The 24,661-nt window shown below is 38.1% G+C and overlaps 2 protein-coding genes across 6 annotated transcripts in view; one reads left to right on the forward strand and one right to left on the reverse strand.

Annotated features, from left to right (window-relative positions):
* Positions 1 to 7,536, forward strand: part of LOC127416301 (nuclear receptor coactivator 7-like) — a 30,105-nt gene extending 22,569 nt beyond the window's left edge. For all 4 annotated transcript variants that reach the window (XM_051655571.1, XM_051655574.1, XM_051655573.1 and 1 more), the window contains exons 11-16: positions 106 to 253; positions 336 to 458; positions 1,230 to 1,382; positions 2,150 to 2,245; positions 3,952 to 4,025; positions 4,118 to 7,536. In XM_051655571.1, the coding sequence (XP_051511531.1) occupies positions 106 to 253; positions 336 to 458; positions 1,230 to 1,382; positions 2,150 to 2,245; positions 3,952 to 4,025; positions 4,118 to 4,253 (730 nt within the window). In that variant the 3' untranslated portion in view covers positions 4,254 to 7,536. The remainder of the gene's footprint in view (positions 1 to 105; positions 254 to 335; positions 459 to 1,229; positions 1,383 to 2,149; positions 2,246 to 3,951; positions 4,026 to 4,117) is intronic.
* Positions 7,537 to 7,793: 257 nt separating this feature from the next.
* Positions 7,794 to 15,986, reverse strand: irf4l (interferon regulatory factor 4 like). 2 transcript variants are annotated; one of them, XM_051655630.1, is made up of 9 exons: positions 15,858 to 15,986; positions 15,537 to 15,723; positions 13,504 to 13,690; positions 13,323 to 13,408; positions 11,137 to 11,248; positions 10,937 to 11,044; positions 10,408 to 10,731; positions 9,796 to 9,902; positions 7,794 to 9,420 (listed from the first exon to the last, which is right to left on the reverse strand). In XM_051655630.1, exons 2-9 carry the CDS (start codon positions 15,708 to 15,710, stop codon positions 9,247 to 9,249), a joined length of 1,272 nt encoding a protein of 423 aa, XP_051511590.1. In that variant the 5' UTR covers positions 15,711 to 15,723; positions 15,858 to 15,986; the 3' UTR covers positions 7,794 to 9,246. The 2 variants fall into 2 exon arrangements, with proteins under 2 accessions (XP_051511590.1, XP_051511589.1); XM_051655629.1 differs by lacking the exon at positions 15,858 to 15,986 and adding an exon at positions 15,811 to 15,851.
* Between the last annotated feature and the right edge of the window lie 8,675 nt (positions 15,987 to 24,661).

Consider the following 24,661-nt stretch of genomic DNA (forward strand, 5'->3'; position numbering starts at 1 on the left):
ACTTTGATAAAGATGAGCTCAAAACAAGGTAATTCCAAAGGGTTCACATATTTTTCTTGCCACTGTATACTGTATATATTCATATGCATGCCCTCTTGTCTTCAGGGTGAATCACCTGTACTCGTTCTTCATCCAGTGGTCTCCAGACGCGTACGGTAAAGACGCTCATGAGCAGGGCTTCGTGGTGGTGGAGAAAGACGAGCTCACCATGATTGATAACTTCTTCAGTGATCCGGTTCCTCGCAGCTGGGAGGTGAGTTAACAATACATGCTGCTCACTAACATTATCACAATCTGGTACAAGAGAGAATATGAAAAGTGTGTTTGTTCTGTAGATTATCACGATTAATGAAGCAAAGAGACGTCAGAGCTTCAGCTTTGAGGATGAAGAACTTCTCGATCTTCTGCCTGTGTTGATGGACCCCAGCACACTCCTGGACGACATGCATGTTGAGAAGGTCTCGCACACCCACACACACACACTCAAGCATGCATGTAACAGTTCATGTTTGAAAGTCCATTGAAGACCACATTAAATGGCCTTCACAACACACTTTAACTTTGGTAGTGTGATGTTTTTCCAAGTAGTATCTAGTGGAATGTGATTGGACCATAAAGTGTAGGCTATGATGTTATTGGTTAATATTGCTTTTGCCCAGGGGGGCCTGGGTAGCTCAGTGGTAAAAGACGCTGGCTACCACCCCTGGAGTTCGTTAGTTCGAATCCCAGGGCGTGCTGAGTGACTCCAGCCAGGTCTCCTAAGCAACCAATTTGGCCCGGTTGCTAGGGAGGGTAGAGTCACATGGGGTAACCTCCTCGTGGTCGCTATAATGTGGTTTGTTCTCGGTGGGGCACGTGGTGAGTTGAGCGTGGATGCCGTGTTGGATGCCGTGAAGCCTCCACATGCGATATGTCTCCGTGGCAACATGGAGGCAGCTGGGATTCGTTCTCCGCCACCCGGATTGAGGCGAATCACTACGCGACCATGAGGACTTAAAAGCGCATTGGGAATTCCAAATTGGGTGAAAAAGGGAAAAATCCAAAACCAATTGCTTTTGCCCGCCCACACGATCCTGGTGACATCAGCAGAAAAGAAAAGTTGTTTCAGAGGTGGAGAAAGTTGTTATATTTTAATGAAAGTTTACGAAGACTGTAGAATAACATGCACTCATCAATTGAGCCTGTATTAAGGACGTAAATATTCAATTTTGATTTTATGTCCTCGGCAGTTGGCGACTCGTTTGCCGGCGCGTGTTCAGGGGTATCCATGGCGACTGGCATACAGTACAGTGGTACATGGAACCAGTTTGAAAACCCTGTACAGAAACCTGTTGGAGCTGGACTCCCCGGTGCTGCTGGTCATTAAAGACATGGACAACCAGGTACTCACTAGGGATGTACTCGACTAATCGACTAATCGAGTACTCGTTGTGCTTTAAATATTCGACTAGTATAAAACACTACTTGAATATGGCCATTTGATTTGCTTTTGTGCCTTTACCTGCCTTGGGCGACAATGAAACTGCTTCTCTCACCTAAATCTTGCCATTACAACTCAATGCATTGGGTGACACGTGTCATTTTTAAAATTTAGGATGATGTTGTTCATGCAAAGTACTAATTTTTTTCAAAAGAGGTTTATATGTTGAAGTTAGCTTGTTTTGAAACCACTATAAGGTTGACATTTGTTTAAATCCTAATAGGCTATGCATTTCAAATTTCAAAATGCCCATCCCTAGTACACACACACACACCATGTGATTTAAATCAAGCTTAAGATAACACATTCATAAAACATGTTTTTGGTACGGCTCCTTTCTACAAATCAGTTCTTTTGGACAGTTCGCTTTTTCATTGAACTGGTTTAAAAATAGTGATTCATTGTTTTTACTTTTTGATTTGTATTACTTGGCAGATCTTGGCTCATTTGGAGCCAAAAGACCTCTTCAGTTAGTTTTTAGAATTGCTCCGATTGGATCAGTGAGTTGTTAACTCAAGAACCGCTCCGGCCGTTTGTGTCCGATCTGCATCCTGGTTCAAAATAACGTTCATGAATCTGACATTTGTATATAAAAAAAAATAAAAAATATTTTGCATTTCTATGCATTCTGCTGTCTCATTTGAATATTGTCATGATTTTCTCCTGCAGGTTTTCGGAGCGTTTTCCACTCATCCGTTTAGAGTGAGTGAACACTGTTACGGGACAGGAGAGACTTTCCTCTACACGTTCTGTCCTGAGATCAAGGTGTGTGTTTGTGTATGTTTCTCTGCGCTGGATGTACTTATAGTGACAAAAGTGCTGAAAAATTGGGACCATCCCACCAAGTTTGGGATCTCTAGGGCAGAAAATAAATGAGAAAAATCAAAAATATGAGAAAACAGTTTTAGCGTCTTTGGTGTGGGGACCCCTAATGATGCATTCCAGAACTTACACACTAGATATTAGAAGTCAACCGATAGTGGATTTTGCCGATACCGATAACTAAGGTGGTGGAAAAGGCCGATAACCGATTCATCGGCCGATAGTTTTTTAAAACCGATCTATACAATAATAAAAAAATAAAATACGCACATACATTGAGGCTGCTAAATGAATAAAATCCCAAAAGCAGTTTATTGTGCAACTTAAATCCCAATACACCGGGGACTCTTATTTTGAAATTACAGAGATTTGGCTCCGTTACAATGCTATAGTATTGCTAAAATATTTACCAAATGAAGCTTTTTATAGCCTATAGATTCAACAGATGATGAGTTTTACATATATATATTTCACCAGATGAGGTTTATTGATAAGCAATAAAAAACAATTGGGGGAAAAAAATGAAAATAAAATATCGGCAACTATCGCATATATTTTTCCGGATAACCGATAGTTCCAAAAAGCAACTATCGGTACCGATTAAACTTTAAAACCGATATATCAGTCTACCTCTACTAGATATACTGTAGATATTGCCCGAACTGAAGAACCACATGTGTTGTTTATTCTTTATAACCGTGTATTTTTGGACTCAATTCGAAAATTGAGATTGACACTATTTTTTTCAGAAAAAACAAAAAACAAAAAAAAGGTACATTTCTAGTTTTGTTGCATTTTAACAATTTTGGCATGGAGCCTAATTGAGAGCCCAATCTCTCTGAGATTTAACCATACAGGGCCTTAAAAATGAAGATACAAAAAGGAAAGTTTGTTCTGAACCAGAATCTAAAAGCATATTAAGATATCTTTAATACTTCTGGAGTTATAGGTGCTCAAACTTTGGAAAATCAACACAAAAAAAGTGTTTTTTCCCATTTTTGGACTCTCACCATTGGCGTATAATGCAGCAAGAGGTGCTGAAGTCAGCTGCTTTTAGTAATAAACCTCACAATCTCTGTGTACAAATAAAATCATGACACTGACACCTTCCTAAGGTGATTTGATTGACCTGTAGTTTGACATGTAATTGCCATTTTGACCCCCGCCATACAAAATAATGGAATACTCAGTTAATATTTGTCCAAGGCATTTAATATTTCGGCTTTCATCATCATGTATGTTTATCTTTTGTTAGAAAATTTTTAACAAAATCAAGAGTTTATGCCGGGAAGTTTATGAAATTGACATTAAATAATTTTTTTTTGGAGTTGGGGTTAGTCGAGTGGTGAAAGGGAGTGCCGTTTGCCAGTGCAAATGTTGCCGCCACAATGCTAGGTTGTTGTGGGTGGTTGCCAGGGCATTGCTAGGTGGTTGCTAGGGTGTTCTGGGTGATTGCATACTGACTCAAGTCAAAAGAGTCCAAACCCAGGTCTCTATGATAGCACAAATTACATGCAAAAGTTTAATACTTAGTGTTATGCGTTTGTTCAAATCTCTGTTCCTAACTAAAGGCAATAAGTAATAGTGATTCTTGCCTCTTGATTCTTGCATTTTCATTAAAGGCTTACAATCGCTCATTTTGTGTTCAGGTGTACCGCTGGACCGGTGAGAACTCTTACTTTGTGAAAGGAAACATAGACTCTCTTCAGATTGGAGGAGGCGGGTGAGTGCAGCAACACGGAAACATCTTGTATGTGTGTGTGTGTGTGTGTTCCTCATGGTTGTGTGTTTAACACTCAAATGTTATCTTCTCAGAGGTTATCTAGGTCTATGGCTGGACGCCGACCTTTACCACGGTACCACATCCAAATGCTCCACCTTCAATAACCTGCCGCTGTCCTCCAAACAAGACTTTATCGTCCAGAATCTGGAGGTGTGGGCGTTCCAATGAGCGCATGCATAGACACAATTATATACCCACATGCACTGTGAAACACGCCACACCCAGCACGGCACGGCAAACCGTTCGCTCTACCTGACGCCCATATGCCGGGTGTAGCTTTTTCCTGTATTGTATGAGGTGTCCGACCCAGTGTGGTTTTCTGTGGCTTAAAATGGGGACATGCTTGATGATGCTATACTTGGCAAATCCTGACCTGAGTTGTCTAGGTTTCTGGTCTGAGATTTGTTTAAACATTAAGAATGTCAAGAGGGAAGTTTGTGGCTGCCTTAACGTTCAATTGAAACTGCTATCCCAGCATGCAATACTCTTTACAGATGTTCTCCTGCTGAAATAATCAATATATAAACACATATGTAAATGCGAATGAAATATTTTGGACTGTTTATGAGATCTGGGAAGTGTTCAAAGCTGAAGAACTTCATTTTATCCCATTTACACAACAAAAACCTAATTTGCACCATTTGTTGGCCAAATCAACGAACTTGGAGATTTTACGTATTTAGTTGGTGACTTTTAGTATTTAAATTTAAGAGAGCGCAAAGAACAATGTAAATTATATCGAAATGTTCATAGCTGGAAAACTCGTTATTTGTATCATCTATGACAAAAAAATGACAATTTTTGCCATTTGGTATTGCGTCTGGACCAGTCGCTCAGAAGTATTTTTTTGTTTACAGCAATGTATTTTCATGTTTGTTTGAAAAGAGCGCAAGGAATGATGTTAATGTCCATATATGAATATTTTGTGTCTTCTAAGACAACAAAACCCCAATTTCTGCCATTTAGTGGCCAAATCCATTGCATCAGGGCCAGTTGTTTGAATAGAAGTATTTTTTTGTTTACAGTGTGGGGATTTGACCTGTTTGGTTGGCATATTTTCATGTTTGTTTGAAAAGAGTGCAAGGAATGATCCAAATGACACCAACGAAATCTTACGAGATGTTCATAGAAGATACAAGCCGCAATTTGTCAACCAAGCGACTATTTTTCACCATTCAGTGGCCAAATCCATTACGTCAGGGCCAGTTGTTCAAGTAGAAATATTTTTTTGTTTACAGTGTGGGGATTTGACCTCTTTAGTTGGCGTATTTTCATGTTTGTTTGAAAAGAACACAAGGAATGGTCCAAATGACACTGACGAAATGTTATGAGATGTTCATAGAAGATACAAGCCACAAGTTGTCATTTAAGCAACAATCTTTCGCCATTCGGTAGCCAAATCCATTGCATCAGGGCCAGTCGCTTGATTAGAAAGAAGATTCTCCAGTTCTCCAGATCTCCAAAGACCAAATTTATTGACATTCTTGACAGATTCATTACATCAGGGCCAGTGGCTCAAATAGAAATAATTTTGATTAACAGTGTGGTGGCTTGTGGTGATTTAGTTGTAGGTGTCTTGTTCATTTGAAGAGAGAGAGTGCAAGAAATAACGTAAATGATACCTACGAAATGTTCTTAGCTGGACAACTCATGGCTTGTGTCTTATAAGATGACTGTAACTGTTAAAGGTCAGACAAGGAGGCGGCGGGAACCAGCTGAACAATCAACATATCAACATCAACTTTTAATGATATAAATGAACTTAAAACAACATAAAACATAAGGACACACATGCTACGCGGCCGCGTGCGTCTCTCGAATCAGTGTCTCCAGCTGCCCCTTATCTCTATCTCCCACTGATCAGCTGATTCAGCACCGGCCATGCTTCATCAAGGCCCGGCCACGCCCTCCTCCTCGTCACACTGCCCCCCCCCCCTGTGAACCTGGGGGGGAGGCGTGGGGAGAGGGAAAGGGCAAGCGGAGACAGAGAGAGAGGAGAGAAAGAAGAACTTGCTTGCCGGCTCCCGGATGCACTGTCGCCTGGTCCTCAACCTCTCCTCCGCCCTCTGGCAGATGCCAGCTCGCTCCTCTCCCGGTGGATGGCAGCGACCTCTCCATCCCCAGGCAGACGGCCGCGGCTGCTCCCCTGGCGGATGGCAGCGGAGAGGACTCCGCAACAGCGCATCCCTCCTCCTTCCCGGGTTTCGGCACCATTGTAACAGTTAAAGGTCGGGCAAGGAGGAGGCGGGAACCGGCTGAACAATCAACATAAACTTTTAATGATATAAATGAACTTAAAACAGCATAAAACGTAAGGACGCAGACACACATGCAATGCGGCCTCGTGCGTCTCTCTCGAACCAGCGTCTCCAGCTGCCCCTTATCTCGCTCTCCCGCTGATCATAGCGTGCTCCATCACGGCCATGCCCTCCTCCTCGTTACAATGACAAAACGCCAATTTTGGTGTTCAGGTTCATTCACTTGAATAGAAAGTATTTTTGTTTGACAATGTGCCGGTTTAACGTGTTTAGTTGGCATAGTTATCGTGTTCGTTTGATGAAAGTGCAAGGAATGAAATTCTGCCATTTGGTGGCCAAATCCATTGCATCGGGACCAGTCGATCGATTTGATGTTTAGTTGGCGTATGTGTTCATGTTTGTTTGAAGTGAGCACAAGTAAACTATGTAAATGACGTACTCGTGAAATATAAAGGGAAACCGCAAATCGAATTTGTTGACCAAAGCATTTTATTTGCATTGTTCTCAAGTTGAAGTTTTATATTTAGTTTTTTTTATTTTCCTATTTGAAATTGACTTATTTTATATATTGAATGTGAAATGTATCATATTCCTACATGATGATTGTTTTACTGTTTTGTGATATTTTAGGGACCTTGTCTAGTCTGAAGTTCTTCTAAAGGGACGGTGAGCACTTGATGATGCCAGTATTACTCGTGAACACTATGTTGAATGCACGGCTGATATCATTCGTGATATTTCACTATCATGTCACTCTCATTTCACTATCATGCAGATCAGGTTCAACATCTTCACTGTTTTGTGCAAAATCGAGCTCCTTAAATAATGGTGTACAATTACCGACTGACCGATGTTTGTTGAAGTCTGTTTTATCACTACAGTTGGAATGGTCTTTTCAGATCTGGGGTGTTGATCTTTGGTAGTGTCGAGTAATTTCACTGCAACACTGCAGCTATGGGCATGAATTAGCTGCTGACTCCACTCTAAAACCGTATACATAGTCCATGTCATAGAATAAGCTCCAAAGGTAGTGACGTCTACAAATATTTCACTCTAAATGTCTCAAAAGTTCAAGTCTCTGATTACAAACCCCTCACACTGTCCAGTTATGCGTGTTAGCCAATGAATGTGTATTTATTGTGTATTTTCTGTGTTTTAAAGTGAAAAAATTGCAATAAATGAATAAGACTCAAGTTTCATCATTTGTTGTTTAGAAGGGGGGTGGACTTTCACCAAACTGCTATTAAATGACTTTATCCTTTAAAATCAAACATTCACATATGGAAGTATTTTAAAGGGATAGTTCACCCAAAAATGAAAATTCTCATGATATCCCAGCTGTGTATGACTCTCTTACTTCAGCAGAACACATTGGAAGAAAAATATCTCAGCTCAGTAGGTCCTTAAAATGCAAGTGGATGGTGATCAGACATTTGAAGCTCCAAAAATCACAGACAGTCAGTGTAAACATCATCCATACGACTCCAGTGGTTAAATTAATGTCTTCTAAAGTGATACGATCTCTTTTGTTGTGAAAAAGATCAATATTTAAGTACTTTTTAACTACAGTCCATTGCTCGTGTCGATGACGCTTATGCTGACTATCTGTGATTTTTGGAGCTTCAAAAGTCTGATCACCATCCACTTGCATTTTAAGGACCTGCTGAGATATTTTTCTATTTTTCTTCAAATGTGTTCTGGTGATGAAAGAAAGTCATACACACCTAGGATGGCATTGAGGGGGTGAGTAAATGAGACAATTTTCATTTTTGGGTGAACTATCCCTTTCATGACATACAGTATGTTTTTGGAATAAAAGCATGCTGAATTGCACAAATTGAAAAACAAACACATTGAATTTTGATATGAGTATTTTTATTGATTCTTATGTGAAATATGGAATAAACAGAATATATATACACACAGAATCAACTTAACTTCCGTTATAACCCCCTTCCCAACTCCACCCTGCCCCTCAACAAATATCCCTGTGGTCAAAGCCTAAATTACACCATGCACACATATAAGCAAACAAACAAAAGAAAATATCTGAGAACATAAAAATCAACAAACAAAGAGAAAGAAAGAATTCCACAAGGAATAGAATTTACAATTATCACCACAATTCTGTTTCTCGCCCTCCACAAAGGCTGTCCCATTTCTTACCATACGTGTCTATTTTGCCAAGAACAAACACATTGAATTAACAGTGCTTGCATGTTTTGGGATGCAGTTTCTTATGGTTGTATATTTGGGCTGTGAATATTTCCATAGAATACATTTTGCACAAAATTTCAACATTAATAATAAATTCAATAATTAATATTCACCTTCCAAAGTTCAGTTCCAAAATATTATTATTATTATTATTTTCATCTTTATTAATCGATAGGTAATATTTGGTCATATTTCGCTTTGCAAATTCGCCTCTTAAAATTTCAGTGGTTAAAATTAGTTTGGAAATTCAACCTTGTGTATCCTGGCATTGCAAGAAAAGCAGTAGAGTGCCGAAGCACAATCTTCATTTGCTGCTACTAGACAACTCCACACTTCAGTGTGTTGTTTTTTATGTTTTTTCTTTTTTTTTTTTAAGAAAGTTGACATTAATGCACTTCTATAATCGCAATGAACAATACAAACATTATCCCTGAGATGCCGTTGAGTTGCAATTTTACAACGTAGAAACAGTTCAAGCTTACAAAGTGAAATACAAAGCATGAAAATATAAGACAGCCATCGAAACTAAATTAATCAAATCCTTTGACATATTTATATGTACTTTTTTTTTCACTTTCCTGGTTTCATTTAGGGTGTAAAATCATAAGTGCAGCATATCGGTATGTGTTGTATTTCTTTTTTTATTCGATACAAAGTCAAATCTCTGTTCGAAACTCTTGCACTCTTTACTCTTGCAAGAATTTGTCGTGATTCTGGTGTCTGATGGCGGGAGGATAATCTTGATTGTTGGGGAATATCTGATCAGGGGTCAAAGGTGAAAGTTCATGGGCACCTCTCATGTAATTGACGCCTCTCTGCTGTGTGAGGAGCAGCAATTGACGCGCAAACAGCGGCTCCACCTACAGGACCGGAGAAGGTGAATTGTGAATGTGTATAGTTCGGCCAAGGCAACATTCGTAATGGCATATACCACAAAACTAGTCCTATTATTTCTAAGTATGTATACTGTGTGTAGTATGCAGATGTATTTTATTATTGATCAGATTGCCAAAAATTAGAATTAAAAGTGCACAATAACAATGTTGCATGCACAACTGCTTGACATGGCTATCGGTGTATAATGCGTATGGTTTCGCATACTCCTTTACAAAGATAGTAGGCAGTATGCTAGGATTTCATACCACACAAAGCCAAAGAATGCACTAGAATTTATAAGATCTTCTGCAACTCTTAACTCAAGGGTCAGTGCAGATGCAGGTGTCAAAGGTCACTACCTGTACTGTCAAGGGCCTCTTGCCTGTGGAGGTGTCACAGCACTCAAAAATCAACTGCACAAGGAAATGTGGAGGAGGACGAGATTGTAAGACAAATCCCTGGAGCTCTGAGTAAGAGAGAGAAATAAATAACATTATTTTCCATCTATGTTGTTAATACTACATCTGGCTCATTCCTGTTATGCAGCAATACCATATAAATATGATTTATATATATATGTGCATATATTAGAGCTGTCTAAATGAACACTATGGTAAGAATTATTAACAGGATGTAGCGTAACGAGGTGGAAATATAAGCTGAAGAGTTCATAAAAATGTAGCCATTGCTACATAATATATTAAGACGTATATGATAAGGACATGCAAATAGAGTTGCCAACTGTCCTACGTTTTGGCTGAAATGGAGACGCCCCATATGGGACGGCTATTGTCCAATATTTAAGTGGCAAAACGCTCAAAGCGTCCCATACCGAAGCGCTCAAAATGCTCAAGTGTCCCGTATTCTCGTCGCTGAAAATTTGGCAACACTAAATGAAAATGTACTGTATTGTAGCAATGCCCCATCCATCGTTTTGGGAATCATAATAATGGCTAGTTGTGATTAAAAACCTGTTAGGAACAGCTGTGTGTCCAGTAGTTTGGTGGTTTGCTCTCTCTCCAGTTTGCAGAGTTTGGTGTTTGGGTTTGTGTGTGTCATGTCGCAGTAGACTCTGCTCTCACAGAAGCGCCGGGCGTACAGACCGTCGGGCATCATCCAGAGCTGAACTCCACCTTCCAGCTCTCCTCTCTCTGTCTGAGGGAGAGAAACCAGCTCCGGGCCACTGTACGGCCAGTTATCATCATAAGGCACCAGCCGACAGCCCTGTACACTCATGACCGTGACGTCAGCGACCAGAGACTCGCCGCTGAACACGGTTACCTGCAGACGGGCGTCTGAAACAGGTGTGAGATTGAGATAGATGGTGAGGGCAGTACAGTGTAGCTTTTGGAGACTACATATCCTCAGAAGACAGTAATAGCAGTAGCTAGAAGGTTACAAAGAGGTTTTGATTGGTTGCTAGGCTGTTGCTAGTTGGTTGCTAAGTTGATTGATTGTGTGTGTGTGTGTGTGTGTGTGTGTGTGTGTGTGTGTGTGTACCAGAGAGTGCCATGGCCTCTGCTGATCTCATGCTTGTGTCCAGAACGAAGGGGGACGGAGGTGAGTCCAGTGAACTGGAGCAGTAGAAAGATCCACTTATCTGGTACCCTGAAAACAATAGAAATACACATATTATCTTTAATTGAAATGAATGAATATTTATCAAACATATTAGCACATACATATTGTACAGTCAGTACCAGTGTCCCAGTGAGGGTTTTGACTGAATGGAGAGTGAATATCTGATACTGGATTCTGATCACACAGGAAGTCCCTCCAGCTCCTATCACTGGCAGACAGGAAGTTACACACCTGCAGAGAAAACACTCATCAGCAGACGGCCACAGAAAATCTATCTATCTCTCTGTCTGTCTATCTGTCTATTTGTCTGTCTCTGTCTGTCCGTCTCTCTATTTGTCTCTCTCTCTCTGTCTGTCTGTCTCTCTCTGTCTGCCTATTTGTCTTTCTCTGTCTGTCTGTCTCTCTATTTGTCTGTCTGTCTGTCTCTATATATCTGTCTCTGTCTGTTTGTCTGTCTGTCTCTCTCTCTCCCTCTGTCTGTCTGTCTCTCATTGTCTGTCTGTCTCTCTATTTGTCTGTCTCTGTCTGTCTGTCTCTATATATCTGTTTGTCTGTCTGTCTGTCTCTATATATCTGTCTCTGTCTGTTTGTTTGTCTGTCTGTCTCTATATATCTGTCTCTGTCTGTTTGTTTGTCTGTCTGTCTCTATATATCTGTCTGTCTCTATCTGTCTCTGTTTGTCTGTCTCTGTCTGTCTGTCTCTATATATCTGTTTGTCTGTCTGTCTGTCTCTACATATCTGTCTCTGTCTGTTTGTTTGTTTGTCTGTCTGTCTAGTTGTCTTTGTTTGTCTGTCTCTCTATTTGTCTCTCTCTATATATCTGTCTGTCTGTCTCTATATATCTGTCTCTGTTTGTCTGTCTGTCTCTCTCTATTTGTCTGTCTTTGTCTGTCTATCTGTCTGTCTCTCTATCTATCTGTCTGTCTGTCTCTCTATCTGCCTCTCTTTGTCTGTCTGGGTCTGTCTGTCTCTATCTATTTGTCTGTCTCTCTAACTGTCTGTCTGTCTATTTGTCTCTCTCTGTTTGTCTGTCTCTATATATCTGTCTCTATATATCTGTCTCTGTCTGTCTATCTGTCTGTCTGTCTAGTTGTCTCTCTCTCTATCTGTCTGTATTTGTCTGTCTGTCTCTCTGTCTGCCTCTATTTGTCTGTCTGTGTCTCTATCTATCTGTCTATCTGTCTGTCTGTCTCTCTATCTGCCTCTTTGTCTGTCTGGGTCTGTTTTTCTCTCTCTGTCTATTTGTCTGTCTCTCTATCTGTCTGTCTGTCTGTCTATTTGTCTCTCTCTGTTTGTCTGTCTCTATATATCTGTCTCTGTCTGTCTGTCTGTCTAGTTGTCTCTCTGTCTGTCTGTTTGTCTGTCTGTGTCTCTCTCTATCTGTCTGTCTCTCTCTATCTGTCTGTCTGTCTCTCTATCTGCCTCTTTGTCTGTCTGGGTCTGTTTTTCTCTCTCTGTCTATTTGTCTGTCTCTCTGTCTGTCTGTCTATTTGTCTCTCTCTGTTTGTCTGTCTCTATATATCTGTCTCTGTCTGTCTGTCTGTCTAGTTGTCTCTCTGTCTGTCTGTTTGTCTGTCTGTGTCTCTCTCTATCTGTCTGTCTCTCTCTATCTGTCTGTCTGTCTCTCTATCTGCCTCTTTGTCTGTCTGGGTCTGTTTTTCTCTCTCTGTCTATTTGTCTGTCTCTCTGTCTGTCTGTCTATTTGTCTCTCTCTGTTTGACTGTCACTATATATCTGTCTCTGTCTGTTTGTCTGTCTAGTTGTCTCTCTCTCTATCTGTCTGTTTCTCTGTCTGTCTCTCTGTCTGCCTCTATTTGTCTGTCTGTCTCTCTCTCTATCTGTCTATCTGTCTGTCTCTCTCTCTCTATCTGTCTGTCTGTCTCTCTATTTGCCTCTTTGTCTGTCTGGGTCTGTTTTTCTCTCTCTGTCTATTTGTCTGTCTCTCTGTTTGTCTGTCTATCTATCTGTCTATCTGTCTCTCTCTCTCTATCTGTCTGTCTGTCTCTCTATCTGCCTCTTTGTCTGTCTGGGTCTGTTTTTCTCTCTCTGTCTATTTGTCTGTCTCTCTATCTGTCTGTCTGTCTGTTTGTCTCTCTCTGTTTGTCTGTCTGACCTTTTCTGAGCTATAAAACCTTGAAATTTGAGCTTTTTAAACTATTTTCAACTTTCAGACAAGGCTTTGTCAAGCCAGCATTAAAGTTTTTGTTTATTATTATTATTATTATTATTTTATTTAAAGTCACTTGTTTACAAGTATATATTAGTTTAGCAGTAGCTACAGAAACATGATTAAGATGATGTTACCTGACCCTGCAGAGCCTCATATGAAGGGTCTAATGGGTAGTTATGGTGACTTGAGGGCAATGAAACTTTATCATATAATTTTGGCGCTGAAATCAAAGAGGCAATGGGTTGACAAAACACTTTTAGACTATATATAACTATCTGTAAATGTGTGTGTGTGTGTGTGTGTATGTGTGTTTACCTCTTTTACTCCCCTCTGGAATGACTCTATAAACTTTAAACGGTTCTGATATGTCCAGTTGACTTCGATTCACAAGCTCTTCAAAGTCACTGCTCTTGTTCAGTGCGCACCTGAGACGGGTTTTCCAGGTGGGTGGATCAGGTTTATCTACACCCTCACGATACTTTCCCTTAAACAGAGCCCAGGCCTGCACGCAGACACCATAAACGAGAAACACTTGCATTCATATGCCAATCAAACTACAAAATACAAACATTATAAAATAACACATCTGTAGTTCAGGACATGTATAGTATATTCAAATATGAATATATCAAATGTACATTTACAAATGCATATTCATTATAGAATGTAATAATGTTTACTAAATTCATGAACTGTTTTAATGAAATGTATTAGAAAAAAAAGTGCAATTTTATTTTGTGTGTTTTGTTATGTATATTTAAGCATGAATTTATGAATCTAACTTACATGAGAAGTATGAAGTTTGAATGCACATTAAAGGTGCTGGAAGGGGTGTTGGCTGTTCTGGAACATACTTGACCTCAGATTTCGACACGCCCTCTCTTTGCAAAACCTCACCCTTTTAAGATACTGTTGTACTAAAAGCAGCACTGCGGCTTCTCATGGTTGTCAAAATAACAGTAGCAAAATAGTGCCCTCAACTGAAAACTGTTGTGTATCTGAATAATGTGTTAGACCTGAATGATCTGCTGAATGAACGCTATAACGTGCAAAATGATTGACAGCCAGAAAGTGCATCAAAATTTTCTGATTAGCTAAGCAAAGAATCTGACAGTGGCCCGCAGCCACATTTTTGTTTGCAAAAGTATAAAATCATATATATATATATATACAGTACATATAACCAAATTTGATCAAGTTGAATTGTGTAATTTTTTTTAACAAAATTACAAAATGTCCAATAAAAAATAAAATTAAAACATTAATAAAATACAAAAATTTTTTTTTTTTTTTTTAAAGATAAAACAAAAAAAACAAGTGACTTAAATAAATAATAATAATAATAATAATTAACAAAAACTTTAATGCTGGCTTGACAATTTGATGGAATTTTGTAATGAAAATGAAATGTGTAAATTTTAAAATTCTTTTTTTTTTTATAGGGTAAGATGGGTTAAGACGCCCCCTTTAAGAACAATGTTTATTTACTTTTACATTGTAACATATATAGATCTATTTTAGCATGTACAGGATGATGATGCATCATCTAATAAATTATCAAGGGAAATAAATAGAAATGTTTGCTAATTTTGTTGTCATAGCACAAAATGAAAAAAAATTAAAAGATGCCATCTTACCCCACTACTGGGACAAGATGACCCCCCCCCCCCCCATTCTTAGTAATGTATTTTTGAGATTTAAAGTAAAATATTAAATTAAATAATTTACGTAATTGTTTGTTTTCACAATTTAGCATCTTACCCCAAGGGTTTAACTTTACCTTGTCACTTAAAAAAAAATTAAAATAAATAATAAATAAATAAATAATGTTTTTTTTTTTATTTATTTTTTTTTATTTTATTTTTTTTTTTTTACTCCAAAAATCAAAATACTTTACTGTCTCTGCAAACCCCCCATTAACAAATAGACATAAAAACTTTTAATATCTAACTTAATAGAATGTCACAGATCACTATTTTCCAACTGCAAAAAATTCGATAATTTAACCTCAAAACTGTTTGGATGGAATAAATCTCACAGATGTTGATATTCAGATGAAATATCATGATTAATAGGAGCACAGTCATTCAATAAAGATGCTGATATGAGATTTAGTGCCATATATATATACACACAGGAAAAACAAAATATAGATATAAACACTGAAAAAATTAAGATTTATTATTGTTATATATATTCATATACTGTATTGTTATTGTTATATATATTGTTACTTTTATGATTTTTCGAGACGGAATCCAGCTTCTTTTCACTTATTAATCTCACTGTTCCCCTAAAACGCGCTCTCTTGTGCTCATCCCTGTGCGCGTCTCTGTGTGCGCGCTCACCTTGAACAGCGCCGCGTCCTCATCTCTGTTATAATCTTGTTTCCCGGCGTGTTTCCATGGGATGCGGAAGGTGGTCCGGTCTCTGTCCTCCCACACTAAACCCGGATATTTCCCCGTGTCCACCTGCTCGATCAACCACTGACGCAGCTTCCCATTCCCGGAACTCACGGACATTTTATTAATCCAGCTGGAAAATAAATATAAATCAAAATGTTGGCAATATGATAAGAAAATGAAAAATACATATAAATATGAGCTGCTGCAGACTGCCAACCATAATGCAAATTATATTGGTGGTGATAATAATGTGAGGGGTCTTGCCTTCGGTAGAGGTTGGAATAAAATTGGTTTTAATAACTCATGTCTTTCAGTTTTGAGATACAATTTTTCATAATTATTTGCCTTTTGTGGGGTGGAGCTTCTTTAAACTGCAAATGTGACAGCTTCAAAAGTTTCTCTCAAGAGGATCACACACAAATCACATTTCACAACTGATTCCAAATGTTGTTAAAGGTTCTTAAAATAATAACCCATACTGTTAACCAGTGTTACCATGACCATTTACATCTGTCTTCTAATTAAAGTATAATGCATCTCTTTGCATGGAGAAACAAATGATTAATATCACATCATGTGGATAATGATCACTCAAACATGACATGTGATCATGACAGCAGCAGTTTAAAGCCACAAATTCCCCTCTGTGTTAAATGACAGAGCAGTTTTAGTGCACCTGTGACTGTTATGATCCTTATGATATGACTGGACGTTTAGACGAGTCCTCTGGGACTGAAATATTACTCAGCACACCAACAAACACATATACAGACCGTGACCCCTTCTTAGAAATTCGATGTGTTTGATGCAAAAATGATGCGAAGCTTTTTTCTGAAAAATGTGCTCAACTAAAACGTTCATATATAAGGGCCATCAGTGGGAATGTTATACATTTCATACTTAATAATTGGGATTTCACTGATTCTATCTGGTTAAATCATGATTCATGCAACGACTCAAATTGCAGACTCATGTTCCCAGAAATGTGTTTGGTTTTTGTGGTCGGCGGTCAGATATTCAAATGAATCCTGCAGTTGGTAAACTCACCACCTGTTAACTCATCTGGATGAAACTTGTAGAAAACTGAAGATTAATCTGACCTCACCCTAGTTTAAACAAAAGTCATAAGAAGAAATCGTTTATGGAGCTTTCAGCACACACAAGGGAAAAACTGAAGGATGACAAATACAGCACTGAAATGTTGAGAGTATGTTCATGCATTTTGTCCCAAATGACTGACAAGTGAAGAACATCACAAACACATATTAGTCAGATGAGGAGGTAGAAAGATCAGGAGAATAGCAGTCTGTTATGTCGTGCAATATTTAACAAGTTTATTTAAATATATATATATAGTTCTTGTATCTAATTTCTTTCTGTTTAAATATTGCAGCTGCACAAATTGTGTTCTTGTTGGTCTAATTTGTCTAAAACGAGTCTTATTCATTTAGGAAACTGAGAGATTTTGTGTTGCGCTGAGAAAAGATGAAACTTATGAAAGAATGTGGACATATACTGTAGATACTGCCACCCACATACATTCACCCACCGTTAACCACGTAGAAATGCCATTTTAGTTCAGCAAACACAAATTCAGCCATTAAAACATACAAATAACCAGCATACAATCATTAGTCTAAATTGAGAGAACTGAGAAAAACATTCGCGAATGCATTCAAAAATGTATGCACACACTCATTTGTAACACTTTGTTTCGAACGACATTGCGACGCTATATGAAACTGGCATGGTTGGCGTAAATGTGCATTAACGTACTGTACATTTTGAATTCATTATTATTTAATTGTTCTAGCACTGCAGGAAGTACACTAAGTGTCATTTAATAATAATTAATTAATTAATGAATAATAATAATTGCAATTAGTGCATGATCAAAATCTAATAGGCCCTATGTAATAAATATAGACAGAAAGATATGCAATTGGTTTCCGTTAAATATAATTGTAAATCAAAAATAAAAGCGGTTCTCAGTACAATTATACATCAAAACCAAAATACTGTAAATAAAAAAAGCTTTCCATTAAATCCACCACTTGTTAAACCTTTAACTATATATGCATTACAGATTTAATTAGACTAAAATAACATTTTTTACAAACACGTGACAGATTTTTGAAGAGACATGGTTTAAAAAAAATCTATAAATATTTATTTAAAAATAGGGTAATTGATGTTGCTTTTGTATGCTTTCTATCTCTATACTGTACAATAATTATACCCTGTATTTATGTTCTGATTTAGATTTTTATACGTTCAATTCTCTTGCCTTTTGTCATCTCATTGTTTATTTGACTGTGATGTCTCATCCATGCCTGATGGACAACTTAAGATGACTAACGGCTTGATTGTGTTTCCCATAATATCTTCAATCAAGTGTGTTTCTTGTGTTGTTTCATTGTAATTTTCACAGTTAAAAGAAACCGAGCCATATGTTCTGACTTTGAGTCATTAACCGCATTATCTACTTTGAAAAAGTTATTTGCAAAAGAAGCTCCAGAAATTTAACCTCAAAAGCTCTATTTTTCCTCTTTCATTCTGACTTTCTCTGTTATACAGACTCTCACATCTGTGCAATACTCCTGAGTGACATAACATGAGATGGAAAGTCATCATTGTCTTGTGAGATTTGCACTTTCTTTTCCTAGCTCAAAACAGGGAAAGTTCAATTTCAGTTATGGGATTTCTCTTGTGAAACACTTTCAGCTTTTTTCTGTCTCAGCTTTAAACATGAGCATCACCTGATAATGGCTTTCACAGTTTGTTTTCAGAAATTAAAGGGAAATTTCGGTCAGGTTTTAGAGTAAATCGATGTTCAGAAACTGCTCTTCTTAGGGTGAAGACTTATTGATGACGGAGAACGCTGGAGAGTGCTCCATTTTAGTGTTGCTTGATTTAAATGCAGAATTTGATACAGTTGATCATTCAGTTTTAATTGATACATTGAAGAGATTGGTGGGAATATCTGGGGTGGTTTGTTTCCTACTTGATGAATAGGAAATGTGTTGTATCTGTTGGAGATGAGATGTCCTCCTCTTGAACAATACATTGTGGTGTCCCGCAAGTATCCCTATTAGGGCCAATATTGTTTTCTCTATATATGTTACCTCTTGGTTTTGTCATTCGAAAATATAACATATTTTCATTGCTATGCAGATGACCTGCAGTTGTATTTGTCATTGACTCCTAATGATCTGTCTAGTTTAAAAAAATTTCAAGAGTTGGATGGCATGTAATTTTCTGTGTGGTCCCGAATATTCAGCAGGTGTTGAGAAATGTGGGCGTCTATTTTGACACAAATTTACATTTTGAATATCACGTTAGTTCAGTTTTGTTTTGATCAGTTAAGGAACATTTCCAAGGTGAGACAGGTTTTGAGTTTTAGGGATATAGAGAAGCTTATTCATGCTTTTATTTTGTCTTGCCTTGATTATTGTAATGCACCGTTTTCAACTTTAAATCAACGCACTTCAGCACGACTACAATCGGTGCAAAATGCCTGCAGCTAGACTTTTGACATGAACTAGGTCTTCAAATCATATTACTCCAGTTTTAGCTTCTTTGCATTGGTTACCAATTCATTTTAGGGTTGATTTTAAGATTTTATTTATCACAAATAAAGCATAACACAATTTGGCGCCAGAGCATTTAGCAGAACTTTTAAGACCTTACGAAACACTTAGACCTCTTAGATCTTCTTGTCATGAACTGTTGGCTGTTCCGAGATCAAGATGTAAAACTAAAGGTGATAGAGCGTTTGTAGTGGATTATGGAACAGCCTGTCCAGGGATATTAGATCTGCTGAATCTGTGTTTTTAAGTCTCGTTTAATTGTAATTTGTATAAACTTGCTTTTACTACTTTGACATTTTTGTTTTTACCCTGTGTTTTACTGAGTGTTTTGATTTGATATTTTGTGAAGCACTTTGTGCTGCATTGCTGAAAAGTGCTATATTAATAAAGTTATAAAGTTATAAAGTTTAACAGCATGATTGTTTTTCCGTCAGTATTCTCAGATGACTGACTGTCGTTTGTTGGTTAATGTGTCGAGAATACTGTACATGCTTCGATCAGGTCATTTTGTCCAGCACGCAAAGATATTCTTCAGATTGGGATCTCATATTGAAATTTTTTATTTTTAAAGGAGAAGAACTGGATTTTTTTATTCCGGAGAAAATGTTAGTGGGGCAAAACTCCCTGCCACATGGCTAGGGTGTTGTGGTGGGTGGTTACCAGGGCGTTGCCATGCGGTTGCTAAGGTGTTTTAGCTTGTTTCAGTGTGGTTGCTAGCAAGTTACTAATGTATCGACACTACTAGCTAAACAACATTTTTAAGTAGCGTGACAGTAGTTCAGCTATTTTTACAATAGTGACGCTTATCCAGTAGCAAGCTTTTTTTCAAACAGTGGATCTCCAGTTCATTTCAGTGAGTTGGTTCTTTCGGACAGTGTAAATGAACCACTAAAAATAAACGATTCCCTTATATCTAGCGTTGGGAACTCGAATTAATTTTTTAGTGAGTCAGTTCTTTTGGACGGTTCATGCAATTGAACCACTTAAAAAAATAAAGATTCCTTACCGTTGGTGAACTCAGATTCATTTCAGTGAGTCGGTTCTTTCAGACAGTTCATGCAAATGAACCACTGTAAATAAACGATTCCCTTATATCTAGCTTTGGGAATTCCAATTCATTTTTTAGTGAGTCAGTTCTTTCAGAAGGTGTAACTGAACCACTTAAAATAAACGATTCAGTTCCATTGGAAAACTCAGATTCATTTCAGTGAGTTGGTTCTTTCGGATGGTTCATGTAAATGAGCCACTGTAAGTAAACGATTCCTTATATCTAGTGTTGGGAACTCCAGTTCATTTTTAGTAAGTCAGTTCTTTCGGACAAAATGAACTAGTTCACATAAATGATTCACTAATTCATCCCCTGCACAGCCTTAAAGGGAATTAGATTTTTTTTCATTGTTTGATTATTCAGACGTTTTATTAGACATCTTAGTTGGATGCGCAGCAGTGTTCTACAGGTGCTTCAAGAGACGCAAGCGAGGGAAGGGTGCTGGCGCGCTTGTGAAGCTTTGTAAACGTGGCTTTAGGACTCGGCTGCTGAGAATTCATCTGGCGAATGAACTACAAGCCTGCTTTGACTGCACTGATTGGAGTGTTTTTGAAGCTGCAGCCACAGACCTGGATGAGCTCACAGATACTGTGACATCATATATCAGTTTCTGTGAGGATATGTGCATCCCTACTAGGACATTTTTATCATTCAATAACGATAAACCATGATTTACAGGAAAACTCAGACAGCTTCGTCATGCCAGAGAGGATGCTTACAGAAGTGGGGATAAAATATTGTACAACCAGGCCAGAAACACAATGACTAAGGAAATCCGAGTGGCTTAAAAAAGCTACACAGCAAAACCACCAGTGTTGAATTTACAGTGTTCCCTACTGTAGTGTTCATTTATACATTTTCAACTCTTACAGTGTTGTTGTAAAGTAAGTTTAATTCATATTGTTTTAAACCGGTATAACATTTCACGGTATCGTCCCTACCATATATTGTGGCAAGCCTAATTAACAGTGCACAAAAGGCATACAAACTCAATTGTACAGTCAACATTCACAAATAGAAAATCACTATAACTAATTTCAGTTAGCTTCTGCCATGAGTTGTACTGTAACTGACACGCCCCCAACTCGGAAACTTCAGTTTCCCACTGGTTTGTGGTGGTGTTCATGTGCGCTCATCTCATAAGTAAGATATGCACTGTAATGTAATTAGCGACTTACATCACCAGTAAAGAAATCATATTTTAAAATGAACATTCCCCAAACCTCTTATGCTCCAGGGCAATGTTTCTGAATCCTAGTTCTGGAGACCCACAGCACTGCTCATTTAAGATGTGTGCATTTAGTTCAGTTCAAACACTTTACTAACCAGCTGATGATTTAAATCAGTTGTGTTGGAGACAGACATCCAAAATGAGCTGTGGGTCCCCTTCTCTATATTGGACTTTCATCTGCATTTTTCCTACCCAACTGTAAAGGCTTTCCTAATAATCACACAGTTTAGAAAAAGCAGAGTTGTGTTGTCATTTTTTAGTAAACCATTCTAAATAACAGGTTGATACAGTGTATATGTTTATTGGTTTTAATGACATCTTTATTTTTCAGATTTGAAACATGCTGCTCATCAAAGTTACATATCAGTGCTTCAGCAAATGTATAAAACTTCAGGACGGATTCACTTTTGCTGACTTTATAAGTGAAGGTGATATTTCACTTCATTTATTTATTTGTTTGTTTGTTGCTTCTCTATACATAAAATGCTGTCCATGTTTAGACCAGAGTAGGTTTGGCGTACCACCTAGGAGAAAACTACGCATTTATGATGACACTGAAACTGAAATCGAGGAGGACATTTTACGAGATGTGCTCAACACGAGACCTGATATGTTGCTCACAGCTAGAGGACAAAATGAAGGTACAGTATGATATTGCCTTCCTGTTGCATCACACAAATTTGTGTTCTGTTGTAATAGGTTTTTGTGTTTCAGAATATTTGTCATCAGATGCAACGACACTTTGTCACTAAGTCATTCAATCATGCGAACTTGACCAAACACCATAATGTCCTTCTAGGAAACCTAAGGTGTCAGATGACTCAGCAGCTGAGGAAAAAGAGGTTACTTGTACATTTAAATGAATCAAAATGTAAAAAAAAAATTTCTATTCTTGTTCATTTGTATACATATTTTTGTGTGTGAAAGTGGCAGAACTGTTGCGTGTGCTTGACTTTAAATATATACAGTTGTGCTCAAAAGTGTGCATACCCTGGCAGAAATTGTGAAATTTTGGCATTGATTTTGAAAATATGACCGATCATGCAAAAAAACTGTCTTCTATTTAAGGTTAGTGATCATATGAAGCCATTTATTATCACATAGTTGTTTGGCTCCTTTTTAAATCATAATGATAACAGAAATCACCCAAATGGCCCTGATCAAAAGTTTACACACCCTTGAATGTTTGGCCTTGTTACAGACACACAAGGTGACACACACAGGTTTAAATGGCAATTAAAGGTTAATTTCCCACACCTGTGGCTTTTTAAATTGCAATTAGTGTCTGTGTATAAATAGTCAATGAGTTTGTTAGCTCTCACGTGGATGCACTGAGCAGGCTAGATACTGAGCCATGGGGAGCATGCTTTGAAAGATTTTTCAAAGTCTTCAGTTGTCTCTGACAGTGGCTAGATATATATTGAAACACACCTGCTGTCATGTATTGTACATGTGAGTATTGTGTTTGTGCTTATGTATAGTCTATGTCTTTGCTGTTCAAGGAGGATTCCCACAAGGAAGCAGAGAGAGCAGTATTGATTTGATTGATTGATTGATTGATTGTCATTGCTTTTACAATTAAATGTCGAGTAGCATCATCTCCTCCGAATAGCTCACACAAAGTGCCTACACCTATAGAAAAATGCACAGAATAATAAGTGCCCTAAAAAACATGTATTTGCATGCTGGGACATTACACAATGTGGCAGAACATGCAACAAAACAAGTATTTCATCATAGATCTGTCCTAGTGTGTGTGTGATGGGTGGGGTCGATCTATAGCAACACAGGTGGGGCTGCTCCCCCAAAAACAGAGCTACAGGAGTTTAAGGAATTTACCTTATAATGTTCTTCCAAATGCCATAGGAACATTTTTATGATGCAGACAGTGGGACTGGATATATTGCATGGCGATTGTAGACATAATCCTAGCTTTTCCAAGAGGCGTGATACTGACTTGAGTGGACCTTCGTTGAGTAGATGTTCCAGCTCTGAGCAGCAGGATGAGGATTTTTTAAGAGAGGCCATTGCCTTTCTTACCCATTCCACAGATGAAGCACAGGTCTTACTTAGAATGAGGGAGACTTTTCAATATAGGCATAGGCTTGTCCACAATCCAAACAAGACAACAGACATTCTGAAGACCTTTCCTCGGTTTCTTAACACCAAGGGATTGGCAAGATAGGAGGTAGCTTATTCAAAGAGTAATGGGCAATATATTCTTTTATGCAGCCCTACACACAAGCATAGCAAACCTGGAGTCAGGTTTTCCTTTTCTTTTTTTTTTTTTTTTGGTCCTTCACTGATCACATGCCTGATTCTTATATTCTTATTTATGATATTTTATAGGTGAATCAAGACTTCACACTTCTCTTTAATACTGATATATCGTCCAAGTTGAATCATATAAAAAGCCATGGGCATACTTCAACTGTTGTTGTGCGCTCACGTCAGCAAAAAAACCAGAGAGACTGTGAACATTGTTCAGGTAAGATGCTATTACGTTTCCAGAAAGCAGATTTCTATAGGCTACATATGGCCAGCTTGGCAGGAATTTCATGAAATGTGCATAATGTAGATGAGTCATAAGTGATTTGCTCAACTTCATTGATTTATTTGCCCATTCCTTTGCATTGGTAGCCTCAAAGCAGAGATGATGCCTTCACAAAGTTATCTGGATATATTCCTTGATAATTATATCTGCATTTTAGACTGGGACAGTGACATGGCAACGCTGCTTTCGCTGCTCCATCTCCTTCCACCATCACCTGGAGGGAAGAAGGCTTCAAAAATTAGCACGTCAGATGCAGTGAACAAGTTTGTGGTGTATCATAAGGCGACGTGAGACCCTGTTTCCTAAGTGTAAATGTGTTGCTATGTACTTCTCTATTGAGGTTGCTCTTGGCAGGAACCGCAACCAGACTGAGCACTTCTACATAGCTCTGGATAAGAATCTCATCCCCTGTCAGTCAGATGGTTCCCTCAGTGCATTCGATGAGCTATTTAAAGCCCTCTTTGTTTTCAGTGTAATGTATGATGATGCACTCCTTCACTTTTACACTTTGATTCATACAACAGTTTACATGGTTGATGCTGGGAAAACCAAAGATTCTCCAAAAATTACTGAATTAGTCCCATATAAGCAAAACAGCCTAGGATGTTATGTTTTAAATGCCAAGCATCTTTTATAAGTCAGTCA

Source organism: Myxocyprinus asiaticus, chromosome 25 (genome assembly GCF_019703515.2).
Source record: "Myxocyprinus asiaticus isolate MX2 ecotype Aquarium Trade chromosome 25, UBuf_Myxa_2, whole genome shotgun sequence".
NCBI lineage: Eukaryota > Metazoa > Chordata > Actinopteri > Cypriniformes > Catostomidae > Myxocyprinus > Myxocyprinus asiaticus.